The following is a 13,662-nucleotide window of genomic DNA, read 5'->3' as shown; positions in this document are numbered from 1 at the left end:
CCCTTCCATTTATACAGTATAAAAAAGTGGTTCCTGCTTAAGCAGCTTTTTCTTAACACTGCCATTGTTAGAAGGGCACTGTTCAAACCACACATCAGATTTTCAGATGTAAAACGACAGACAAAAGGAGCATTGACCTTTTATGACATTAATTGGAAAGTTTAAAATTCCTTCACCCACTATTACACAAAACCATATCAGCCAATGTAGGCAAGCATGTTCAACACCCTGCAGTGGTTAACGAAAATTGTCAAAATGTTTACCATTCTGAGATAACATGCATTAAAAAATACAACCTTCCACATAGCGAGACGGGGAGATTTATTTTACATTTTATTTCAATTTCCATCTATAATCACAGTAAAGTGCATCACAGATTTCAAACAGCAAGCAACTAATACTTTCCTGCAAAATTGCCACTCTTTCACTCTTGGCAACTAAACTGATCCTGCCACTACCCTGTGGGAGGAAGATTTATTTCTGATATCGCTCTTACAAATGAGTTGTCTTAACATTAGGCTTCAAATTTCCCAAACGAAAAGAAAATACCCAGAAAACAAGAAGTTGCACCAACTAACTTCTCTAGAAACATTCTGAAGATAGGTCAAATTCAGTCTGCTTTAATCGTATTTTGGTTTCAGTTGGTAGCATTCTTTCCCAAGTTAGAATGTTTTGGGTTTGAATTCCACCCGAGGTAGCAAACAAAGATCAAGGTGGACATTTCTCGTGCAGTACACAGTGCGACATCTACAGAGAGGATTCAATGGAAATGTTAAACTAATGCCCCACCTGCCAGCTCACATGAATGTTAAAAAAGATTGCATGACACATTTATAGGAAAACAATGGAGTTAGCCCCAATGTCCCAAATTTTATTCTTCAAATTACATCACACAGCTATGTCAATAAACAGATTTTTGTATGTAAATCACCTGCTATTTTTCTAAACTACAACTTTTGAATTAGACAAAATACAAATTGGCTTAAGTATTCAGATAAGCAGTGTTGTGAAAAGCAATAAGTGAACGCAAGTCATTCTTTGCTGCATGAGTGGAATTCAGAATCCTGTCTCAGTTTTCTTACATTATTGTCTGGTGAACAAGAGTCTTCACACAAGATAAAGTTCAGTCACTTGGTCAAGGATTAATTGAGGAGAAAGTGAGGACTGCAGATGCTGGAGATCAGAGCTGAAAATGTGTTGCTGGAAAAGCGCAGCAGGTCAGGCAGCATCCAAGGAACAGTAGAATCGACATTTCGGGCATAAGCCCTCCTTCAGGGCTTATGCCCGAAACGTCGATTCTTCTGTTCCTTGGATGCTGCCTGACCTGCTGCGCTTTTCCAGCAACACATTTTTAGCAAGGATTAATGGAGGAAAGTTAATTGATATTGAATTGTTAAAAGCAAATCAACTAATTTAGTTGAGTTTACTGGCAAGATCAACCCAGAGAAGGTTGATGAGCGTAATGCAGTTAATGTGTTGTATACAGGCTATTGGAAACTGACTACATACTACGTTAATTAAGCCACTTAAAAAAGCCACTAATCTTAGCTCCCAGAATATAGTCGTGACTCAGAAATTCACTGCTGAGTTTTCCATCAACCTCCTGGAGGGGTTCTTTCAAGGCACACTGTTTGCAGAACTCAGCTTCAGGAAGGGGGTGCAGACCAAAGGACACCTCCACTGCTACCCCCTTCCCTTTCTCCAGGAATCCAGCAATCCCCGAGTGAAGTTACCGAGCACTACCAGCAGCAATCATTGCTCCCAGCGTCACTGCCAGTTATCGCCAGTTGCCAGCTTTGGCATGACTGGCGGTTTTTTGGGTAGGTTTTCATCTCTTGGAGGTCAAGCGCTGCCCACCGCCAGTACTATGCATCCTTTGAAGGAACATGGGTTACTACCTGGTTCTCCCAACAATAGACTGATCCATGTCATCCATACCAAACTCTGCCCATCAGTCAAGTTGAGGCCCATGTATACAAGGTTGGCTGTGATGAGCATGGTAGTGGTGAGCAGTTACTTTTTGAAGTGCAGTAAGGTTCATGCCAAGACCACCACTTTTCCCCAATCTTAGTGTGACAAAGCAGCATTTCAAAATGTGCAGGTGATACAACCCACTTGGAAGTATTGATGAGGATAACAGGGACAAACTGACAAATGTTAATCTGCCATTTGTCAACCCATTCAAAGTCAAAGATTTGCAGAGCATGGGAAGGCAGTATAAACTAAAAAGTGGGGTGCGGGATCACTGGATCACAGACCCCTGGAACTAGTGCACACCACTCATTAAATGCGGTTTAAAATTTATCATTGAATCCCTACAGTGCAGAAAGAATCCATTCAGCTTATCAAGTCTGCACCATCTCCCCAAAGAACACCAGCCCCTCACCCCATTCCCATTACCCCTTGTTACGATGATTAATCAACTTGGCCTACATGTCCTTAGACAGTACAGATAACTTAGCATGGCTAACCCACTTAACCTACACATCTTTGTGGGAGAAAACTGGAGGATCTAGCAGAAAACCACGCAAACACAGAACGTGTAAACTCCACACAGTCATCCAAGGCTAGAAGCGAATACAGGTCCCTGGCACTGTGAGGCAATGCTAACCACTGAGCCACTGACAGCCAACTTTGTTCTCCCCCTTGCTTAAAATTAGCTGCACAATCACAATGTGGGGTTTCAAAATGGCCAGAAACATGATGTCTCAAATCAATCACCAGTGGATTCAACGGTTAAATGGCAAAAAAAAAGACAGATAAAGCTTTATTACTGATAAATAATAGTCATCTAGCTGGACATCAAGATTGAAATGCAATCTCTACTGTAGGCACTCTATTTGGTTAGGTCAGTAATAAGCCATCAAGAAATAACTTCTACAAAATCAAAAGTTTGCATAATTAATGTTTTTACACACTTGGCATAAGTAAACATGAAAAAAGCAACAATTGCTGAGGAATGAATAAAGCAACATACTACAGGTCCTGGAACTGGAAATACAAAAACCACCAAAAGTTGACTGAAACATCAACTCTAGCACAGTATATAGTTTTTCTGGAAAAGTTAATTAAAACAGAAATTACAAAAGAGGATCTAGCAAAAGGAATTACTCACTCGGCTCATTCAGACTGTTTCACCATCCAATGAAATCACAGCTGATTGTGACTTCACACCATCCACTTGTCTTGGCTCTATAATTCTCCAACAATTTTGGTTAGCAAAATTCTATCATTCACATTTTAAAATTTAGTTGCTCTGATTTTTTTTTGGAGAGAATGTTTTCTGCCATTTTACTACCATTTGTGGGAAGCTAATCCAAATTAATTGCCTGAAATGAGCTGACTGTATGGTTATAGTTTAGATTAGAGTGGTGCTGGAAAAGCACTGAAGGTCAGGCAGCATCCGAGGAACAGGAAAATCAACGTTTCAGGCAAAAGCCCTTCATTGTGCTTTTCCAGCACCACTCATCTTGACTCTGGTTTCCTGCATCTGCAGTCCTCACTTTTGCCTAGCCTGGCTGTATGGTTATGCCTCTTTTTCCTAAACTTCACCAGAAAGTTTTTATCTCTTCCTTTCAAAATCCTGAAAACCCAAGTCAAATCACCCATGACCTTCTATAAGCTAGGAAATAAACCTTTGTATAATCCATCATAATTTAACCTTTGCAGTTTTAATAAAACACTGGCTCATCTTTACCACATTAAATGGAAAGTATGCCTCTGTGGTGCCCAATCATCCAAATGTCAAAAACAAACAGTCTTACACATATCTGCCTGGAAGCCTATTTGGCATTACAACTACAGGACTTGTTTGAAATCTTACAATTTTATGCTTCTATCAGTGTATCAAACTTGGGCAAATGTGACATTCCATATTGGTTTAGTCCTAAGAAATACAGCAATTAGCTGCAGATCCTCAATGTTGGACAACGCGGCAAAATTTGAATGCTTTTAAAACGATACCAAGATAGAGAGAAACATAAATGTGCAATGGTGCATCCCAAGAATCCATTTGAGAAGAAATCTTTCAATCCAAAGAACACAAGTGCCACAGCCTCAGGAGTTTAGGCTGGTCATGTATTTAAATTCAATTGTTGAATACCTCCCCAATTATCTGGGGTCAGGAGATCACAGTCCTGATTAGTTTGTCACTGCCAGTTTCTGACATTTCTCAAAAAAAAACAATGAATCTGATCAAAATCCAAAATGTTAGTGACAGCATTAAATTTCTCTTGTTCAAATGAAAAACTGAATTTGCATCGCTGGATAAAAAAAAAAATTTCCTTTTGCTGTTGGGTTGACAATGCAAGGATATAATCATCAACACTAATACTTCCTGCTTTCTTATTGGATCTAGAACATATTTTATGTGCTATGTGTGGAGAGAGGAGTTAGCAGGATTTTAAATTTAGTAGCACTTTCAGGTGATCGCAGAAGCTCTAACCTAGCTTTATTCAGATACAGTAATTCTCAGGTGGTTAATCAGTTTTTTCAGTAGTTATAACAAACTGCTTAGGGCCTTTGTCAAAAATCAAACAGCCACACTAAAATTTAAAACAATCTATATTATACAATGAAGCAAGCATTCCAAAAAAGACTGCTTTAATTATTTTGACTCTGCAAATTTGTCTCCATAGTGCTTGTAAGCAATGATTTCAACAACCACCATCTGAAGTTGAAGTGAAAAGTGCTCAGGTTTTACCTGAAAATCTCATTGAATAAAAATTTGACAAATGTTAAGAACAAAGCTCAAAACAAGCCCCAAAAAAATGATCATAAAAGCCAAAGTTGACATTCCATCAGAGTGCATTTCTATACTTTGACAGTTCACACAAGCAAAACAATGTGAACCTTTTCTGTCAGAATCCAATTTCATCCTGCAAGAGACTCAACTAAACCTTGCTCCAATAGAAAGCTTTCACTACAGTATTGGTTTGCAAATTTAAAACCTTTTTTTAAAAAGCAGATAATGCAACTGAACAAAGTGTGCCTAACAATGGAAGTGAATAAAAGCTCTACATAATAACCAAAAACAGCATTGCAACAAAAGGCTCTGCAGCACGCTAACTATTGTAAACTTCAGAAGTTAACAACATTTCAAAGAGCATTTTTATTTCAAGCACAAGTACCATGCTTACTGCAAGAATCATCAATATGGAGCAGTCATAACCCTAAACATTAACCATACAATCAAGCAAACCACTGATTTAATTATAACCAGGATATGTACTGTTAAGTGTCATAAAAAATTCAAGGAAACCAAATTTACCATTTTAAGCTTATTTACTTGCTTAACATTCTTCCACCTTTGCATTAGTAAAATAAATAAAATTTCCAACAACATATTCGTGTTAAAAGGAACTGGAAATACTTAGAGAAAAGAATGTACCTTAGTTTACCAATCTCAACCATTTATAATAGGGCTTTAAATATAACTGCAACATACTACATAAAATTATAATTGGACAAAAATTAAGACCAGTTTGCAGATAACCAAAAGCCTGATTGTGAAAAGTGCATCTGGCTTCCCTCTTCACAATGCATGAATGTTATGGTACAATCATTCATTGTGAAGAGGGGAGTCAGATGCACAACAGACCAGTAATGGAGGAACAAATGTTTACATAGGTTTGTGAGGCTAGAGAGTACAGAAATCAAGAGGCACAAGGAACACATGTAATTGAACACAATTCAGAATGCATCTTAAGTATCCTTTATCTGAAAACCTCAGAACTAATGGTTTTTCAGATGAAGGAAAGTTTTGGTTTTCAGAAAGAAGACAATAAATCAATTGGCACTTCATTTTAAACTCATCCTAATTCAGCAAATAGTGTTAAGAATCAAGGTGACAGTGTCTGAGAGTGTTTCTGGGACCTGTCGAGTTCTACAATTGTGTTGGGAAATCTGCTTAAAGGAGTCAGTTAAATAATTCAGAGTGATTGTTACCTCATGTGATGCATGCACCCAATTATCATCAATCAATCAGATTGGGTGCATGGATGTACATAACTATTGAGGAGAAAGTGAGGTCTGCAGATGCTGGAGATCAAAGTTGAAACTTTATTGCTGGAACAGCACAGCAGGTCAGGCAGCATCCAGGGAACAGGAGATTCGACGTTTCGGGCACAGGCCCTTCTTCAGGAACTATTTACTATTTACTATTTACATAACTATTTACAGAGGAGAAGAATCAGGCACAAAACAATCACCAAAAGACTTACAAGATATACTTAAGTCTCCTGCAGATCAGTCAGACCCTCTTGGAAAAAGGTTTGCTTAACTCAAATGGATGTCAAAGCAAAGCTTCTTTCTCCTAAACTCAGTAAGTCTACAAGTCATTCAGATCAACTTTTGAAAAACCCTTAGGTTTTATTGGACATGTAGATAAAAAGGATACCAAACCTATGTATACTTCTTTCAAAAAGTCTAGACATGAACATAGAAGGCATGATCACCAAGTTCACAGACATCATGAAAACTGGTGTGCTAAATAGGGAGGAGGAATGCCTTAGACTAAAGGTCAATATAGATGGGCTGGTCCCTGGCAAATGGAATTTAATCCTGAAAAGTTTGAGGTGATGCATTTTGGAAGGAATAAAGAAGCAAAAGAATACACTTGGTAGCAGGGCCATCAAAAGTACAGAGGATCACAGGGACCTTGGCATGCATGTCCATAGTTTCTTGAAGGCAGAACAGATAAACAAAATAGTTAAGAACACATATGGATACTTGGCCTTATTATTCAAGGCATTGCTGTTGTATTCAAGGAAGTCGTAATTGAGCCAAATATAATGCTAGTTAGGCCACAGCTGGAACAATGCAGTTTTGGTGCCATATAATAGGAAGAATGTGATTGCACAAGGGAGTGCAAAGAAGATTCACCAAGATGTGCCTGGACTGGAGCAATTGAGCTATGGAGACAAGGTAGGCTGAGGTTAATTGGGGTGTACAGTGTCGAGAGGTATAGACTGGGCAAAACGTTTTAGGGAGCATAATTTTAAAGAAAGAAGCAAGGGACTCAATTTAGGAAAGGCTCCCCCACCCACCCAGAGGGGGTGGACAACAGGAACACAAAATACCATAGCAAACTAAGCTAAAATACAAAAAAAAAGGGATTAGTGCGAGTAGATGCTTGATCATTAGCAGAGAGAAAAAATGGGCCAATGGCCTTTTCTGTGCGGTAAAAACTTGAATCTACAAATCCATGACAAAAAACACTAGTTGTGGGAGGCTTTCTACAGTGAGGAGTCAAAAAGAAAACCAGTACATTTCCTTAACAAGTAAGGACGGAAAATCAAAAAGGGAAGTTATTGATGCAATTTCTTCACATTCTTGTGCATTGGAAGTTTGTAAAGGCAGAGCAAATTCTTACAAAGTAGCTTTTTCAAAACAATGCAATGAAAGTAAAAGGGTTCAGCATACAGAAAAGACATTAACTTGCAACTGAACAAACTTACAAGCACATTAGAGAGGTACTCCCTGCTACCCCAGGAATCAAACAATTTAAACTTCCTAAAGAGTAGGATGGATCCAGATGAAAGTCAATCTTCTTTATTTAGTCAGCGACAGTAGAGCACTACTAGTCGGCTCTACGCTATGTAAGTTAAGTGCGGACAGACTAGAATTTTCATATCCATACAAAACAGTTTTAGTTGCATGGTGACAGTACAACTTTGGAAACATAGTTGCGTTGCATTTCATGCCCTGCGGAAACTAAATCTTCAGCCTGTTACATTGAAAAAGCCCAACAGATATGTCATCCTGCAAAAGCTGAATTAATGTAAGATTTAAGTACAGATTCAACCTTATGGAACCACAAACCTGCAAACATATACTGTATAACTAAATGTGTCATGCTTTGCGGCAGACCACAGTGCAGCCGAACTACACTGACATCGAGCCACGTTTGCTTATTCCAAGAATGAAGTTTGCTTTAATGTTTTGAATTATTGCATCTCTATCTTTGTGAATTTAAATTAGATTACAGTCGTTAGTCTCGTTTGATCATTTTTTTAAAAATCACTTTTGATGCTTCCACGCTCCCAGCTGATGCAGTCACACCCGCTACCCACAGGCCACAGATCTGATCTCGGCGAGGGAGTGTCAATGGATCGAAGAAGTCAAGATAACCCATCTCCAGGGCGGGGGTTTCACCAGCTGCCACACCCTTCAGTGAGGTGAATTATAGGTTCTCCGTTTTCACTGAGAATTTCACGGAGTGACTCACTCCTCGGAAGCTTGGAGATAATAAAGTAAAAGCACGAGTGCCACCGCATATAATATACCTTGCACCAAGATGACAACCTCCACCACCGACACCGCGCCCCCCATATAAAAAAAATTAACCAGCCACCTCCTAAACATATGCTGTTTCTTGCAATGGTGCAAAGGCACTGGTCAATCACCGGGCCCCCGCGCGCTGACCTGTCAATCACCGGCCCCCGGGCCCCCCGCGCGCTGACCTATCAATCCCCGGACCCCCACGCGCTGACCTGTCAATCACCGGCCCCCGGGCCCCCGCGCTGACCTGTCAATCACCGCTGAGCTCGCGGCCTTTCCGCCCACTCCTACAATGCTGACCTCGCACTTTACCTTGTTGAAGTGCGGGTCCCTGAGTATATCACAGCCCCTTTTCCTGGTGTCAACGGAGTCTTTTGGGCTTTTCTCGTTTCCCTGCAATCTGCATTTGGGTAACTCTCGCCTCGCCGCGTATGTTGCCATTTTAAGATCCTGAGGGCGAGAATGAAGTGAAACTTGCTCAAGAAAGTTGAACCGGGATCAATTTCCACCGCGAGGCGCAACGCGAGAACTGCCCTCGATACCAGGCCCGAGATTTATAAGCTTATCCGGAGCTGCACTATCTCTTTGCAAAGTGAGATAACGGCTGTTCCAATCCGAAACACTGGATTAATCTTGTTTAGTCTAGATTAATCAATCTGTTACAAACCAATTCATCCTACGGGCATTGATAAACCATAACAATGTTGCTAGGTTTTGACAATTGGAAACTCGACCTCGGTCATGATTTTCCATGAGTAAGATGCTGGAAATACTCAATGAAGTCAGGCAATGTACAGTGAACATTTGAGACCCTTTCCCCTTGACACTCAAAAGAAAATTCTGCCACGGTTTTGTCAGATAGAGAGTGGGGAATGGTTGTGGAGGTGGCGAAGAAAATGGGGTGTGGGTGTGGGTGTGGGGGAGGTGAATTGGGAGTCGGTGTGAGGGAATGGTGATGGACACTGTCGACTGAGCGAATGTAAAGTCAACAGCTGAAACGTTCTTTCTTTCACTCCAAACAGATGGTATAGACCTGTTCCCAACATTTTCTGTTTCTATTTTGCTTCAAAATTATATTATTTTTCATTTACGTCGTACTTTATCTACATTTAATAGTATTTTTCTCTTGATGGGTACCTTATCAACCAACTTAAACATTCATGTCCTTCACCACCAACGTACGGTGGCAGCAGTTTGCACCATCTACAAGATGCACTGCAATAAATCACCAAGCCTACTTTGACAGCACTTTCCAAATCTACAACCTCTGTCATCATGAAGGACAAGCACAGCAGATGCATAAATACACTAACACCATCTGCAATATCCCCTCCAAGTATACCATCCTGACTTCAGTGTCACTGGGTCAAACTCCTGGAATTCCAATGGGTTTCGTTAAGGCCCAAGGGCTGCCGTGTTTCAAGAAGGCAGCTCAACAAAGGCTATGTGGAAAACGTGGGAATAGGGTACTGAGTTAGATGACCAGCCACTATCATGCTGAATGGCAGAACAGGCTCGAAGAATTGAATAGCTTACTCCTGTTTCTATTTTAATGGTTTACCACCATGTTGTCGAAAGCAGTTAGGAATAGGCAATAAAAGCTGATCTGACCACCATCGTCTATAACCCAATGAATGAATAAAATTGGGTATAATAAGCAGATATAAAACACAGGGCATGTTTTATGTACAGGTTTAGACATCAGTAAATGGCTTAATGGATGGAGTTAGCCCATGATAAGCAGAACCATACAAAACAATCCTGCCCAAGTTGAGTACACTGCATGCGCTAAGTTAACCTTGGTAGGGTGTGGAAGAAGAGGTAGGAAAACTGGTTTAGTGCCAGGAATAAAAATTGATTCCTCCTCTTGATTGCTATGTAGTGACCCCTGCTGGATGTGTGAATGTATTGAGCTGGATGCTCAATAACTAAGAGGATCAAACTCAACTACTATGCTACCTCAACCCCAATTTGGCTAAATTCTCACTATTAAGATTTAGCATGTATAATGGGAGCCTGGAGGAACAATGTTGTATTGGATGTTCATGGGACTACATTCCAAAATGAAGTCAATAGGATCGAGGTCCCTTTTAATCCAAGATGGAGGACGGGACAATTTCTGGCTGTAACAGGCTGCTCATGTTTTGAGGTATTTTAGGTATTGGAGATGATTTGCTTGAATTCCAGGAGCAGCAATTACTGTTTTATATGCTGTTGCATTGTTTTGGAACTTTGGAGAAAAGAAGTCAAAACATTAGCACTCTTAAAAAGGGAGAAGAGCACACAAAGGCAGCACATGATCACGTCAGTGCAGGAGGGGGAGAAGGAGAGGGACAGGGACAGGAAGAGGGAAAGAGAGAAAGAAACTCACACTGCTAACCGACACAACAGTGAACCTGCACAGTTACTGCGTTTGCTGTTTGAATTCATGCATCGCTGGACATCAGAGTGCGTCTAGAAAAACTTAACAAACAGCGAAATTCAGAACTGATCTTGGAGGAACAAGTTTGGGACAGGTCACAGCACAGAAACAAATAAATGAATTGGTTTAAGAATAGCCTTGCTGTAAATCTATAATAGTGAGTAGAGTGAGTTCTGTATTGATTATATGTATTATTGAGATATGTCTCTGAAGTCATAAGTATTAAGTAGCCTGGAGCAGTGTTTTGTAGAGGAACAAGACAGTGCTATTTTCTGGGTGTGTAGATTGGAAGAAGCAAAAATGGCCCTCAGTAGAGTGATATTCTCTTCTTGTCAGATGTGGGAGTTTAGGGAGAGTTTACGGATTACTGAGGATTAGATCTGCAACAAATGCCACGGATTGCGAATCCTATCAGATCGAATGGGTCAGTTGGAAAGATAGAAGCAATGAGGAATTTACAAGAGCAAGAGAGTGTGATGCATTTACAAGAGCAAGAGAGTGACATTGGGGTTAACTCCAGGAAAGGTAAGAGAAGTAGGCAGGTAGTGCAGGAGTCTTCTGTGGCTATCCCCATTTCAAATAAGTGTGCTGTTTTGCAAAATGTTGGGAGTGATGGATTCTCAGGAGAATGTAGCATGAACAGCCAAGTTTCTAGTATAGAGACTGGCTCTAATGTAATGAGACGTACTTCGGTTTCCAAGAGATCGATTGTGTTCAGGGACTCTCTAGTCCAAGGTACAGACAGATGTTTCTGTGGCCAGCAGCGAAAAATCAGAGTGGCGTGTTGCTTCCCTGGTGCCAGGATCAAGGATATCTCAGAGAGGGTGCAGAATGTTCTCAAGGGGGAGAGGGGCCAGCACAAGGTCATTGTACACATTGGAACCAACAACATAGGAAGGGAAAAGATTGAGATTCTGAAGGGAGATTACAGAGAGTTAGGCAGGAATTTTAAAAGGAGGTCCTTGAGAGTAGTAATATGTGGATTACTCCCGGTGCTACGAGCTAATGAGGGCAGAAATAGGAGGATAGAGCAGATATTCATGGCTGAGGAGCTGGTGTATGGGAGAAGGATTCACACTTTTGGATCATTGGAAGCTGTTTTGGGGTAGAAGCGACCTGTACAAGATGGATGGATTGCACCTAAATTGGAAGGGGACTATTATTCTGGCAGGGAGATTTGTGAGAGCTGCTTGGGAGGATTTAAGCTAGTAAAGTGGGAGGGTGGGACTCAGGTAGATAGTGAGGAAAGATTTCAATTTGAGACTGGTACAGTTGAGAACAAAGGTGAGTCAAACAGTCAAGGCAGACAGGGACAAAGCAGAGAACGAGGTAGGACACATAAATTAAACTGCATTTATTTCAATGCAAGAGGCTTAACAGGGAAGGCAGATGAACTCAGAGCATGGTTAGGAACATGGGACTGGGATATCATAGCGATTACAGAAACGTGGCTGAGGGATGGACACCACTGGCAGCTGAATGTTCCAGGTACAAATGCTACAGAAAGGACAGAAAGGGAGGCAAGAGAGGAGGGGGAGTGGCATTTTCGATAAGGGATAGCATTACAGCTGTACTTAAGGAGGATATTCCTGGAAATACATTCAGGCAAGTTATTTGGGTGGAACTGAGAAATAAGAAAGGGATGATCATCTTATTGGGTTTGTATTATAGACCCCTAATAGTCAGAAGGAAATTGAGAAACAAATTTGTCAGGAGATGTCAGCTATCTGTAAAAATAATAGGATGGTTATGGTCGGGGATTTTAACTTTCCAAACATAGACTGGGACTGCCATAGTGTTAAGGGTTTAGATGTGGAGGAATTTTTTAACTGTGTACAAGAAAATTTTCTGATTCAGTATGTGGGTGTACCTACTAGAGAAGGTGCAAAACTTGACCTACCCTTGGGAAATAAGGCAGGGCAGGTGACTGAGGTGTCAGTGGGGGAGCACTTTGGGGCCAATGAGTTTTAAAATAGTAATGGAAAAGGATAGACTAGATCTAAAAGTCGAAGTTCAAAATTCGAGAAAGGCCAATTTTGACGGTATTAGGCAAGAACTTACAAAAGCTAATTGGGCGCAGATGTTTGCAAGTAAAGGGATAGCTGGAATATGGGAAGCCTTCAGAAGTGAGATAACAAGAATCCAAAGAAAGTACATTCCTGTTAGGGTGAAAGGAAAGGCTGGTCAGTATAGGGAATGCTGCATGACTAAAGAAATTGAGGGTTTGGTTAAGGAAAAAAAGGAAAAAAACTGCAGATAGAGCCCGATGGATGGGTTAACTCCAGGAATGGTAGGAGAGGTGGGCAGGTATTGCAGGAGTCTTCTGTGGCTATCCCCATTTCAAACAAGTATGTTGTTTTAGAAAATGTAGAGGGCAATAGATTCTCAGGGGAATGTAGCATGGATAATCAAGTTTCTGGGAGACAAGCTCTAATGGAATGAGGGGTACGTGGGGTTCCAAGCGATTGATTGTGTTAGGGGACTTTCTAGTCAGAGGCACAGACTGACGTTTCTGCAGCCAGCAGTGAAAAATCAGAATGGCGCGTTGCCTCCCTGGTGCCAGGATCAAGGGTGTCTCAGAGAGGGTGCAGAATGTTTTCAAAGGAGAGAGGGACCAGCAGGAGGTCATGGTATACATTGGAACCAATGACATAGGAAGGGAAAAGAGTGAGATTCCGAAGGGAGAATATAATGAGCTAGACATAATTTAAAAAGGATGTCCTTGAGGGTTGTAATATCTGGATTACTCCCAGTGCTATGAGCTAGTGAGGGTAGGAACAGGAGGATAGTGCAGATGAATGTGTGGCTGAGGGGCTGGTGTATGGGAGAAGGATTCATATTTTTGGATCATTGGAATCTCCTCCGTGGTAGAAGTGACCGGTACAAGAAGGATGGATCGCACCGAAATTGGAAGGGGACTAATATCCTGGCAGGGAGATTTGCTAGAAATGCTTGGGAGT

The 13,662-nt window shown here is 40.9% G+C and overlaps 1 protein-coding gene across 1 annotated transcript in view; it reads right to left on the bottom strand.

Annotated features, from left to right (window-relative positions):
- The window catches only part of me1 (malic enzyme 1, NADP(+)-dependent, cytosolic), a 440,214-nt gene extending 431,384 nt beyond the window's left edge, over positions 1-8,830 (bottom strand). The window contains exon 1 of the mRNA XM_043685873.2: positions 8,593-8,830. Within this exon, the coding sequence (XP_043541808.1) occupies positions 8,593-8,721 (129 nt within the window). The 5' untranslated portion in view covers positions 8,722-8,830. The remainder of the gene's footprint in view (positions 1-8,592) is intronic.
- Between the last annotated feature and the right edge of the window lie 4,832 nt (positions 8,831-13,662).

This window comes from Chiloscyllium plagiosum, unplaced genomic scaffold (genome assembly GCF_037043375.1).
Source record: "Chiloscyllium plagiosum isolate Xiang-an unplaced genomic scaffold, Cpla_swu_hap1 HiC_scaffold_3, whole genome shotgun sequence".
Lineage (NCBI taxonomy): Eukaryota > Metazoa > Chordata > Chondrichthyes > Orectolobiformes > Hemiscylliidae > Chiloscyllium > Chiloscyllium plagiosum.
This window is presented reverse-complemented; position numbering and strand designations above follow the sequence as displayed.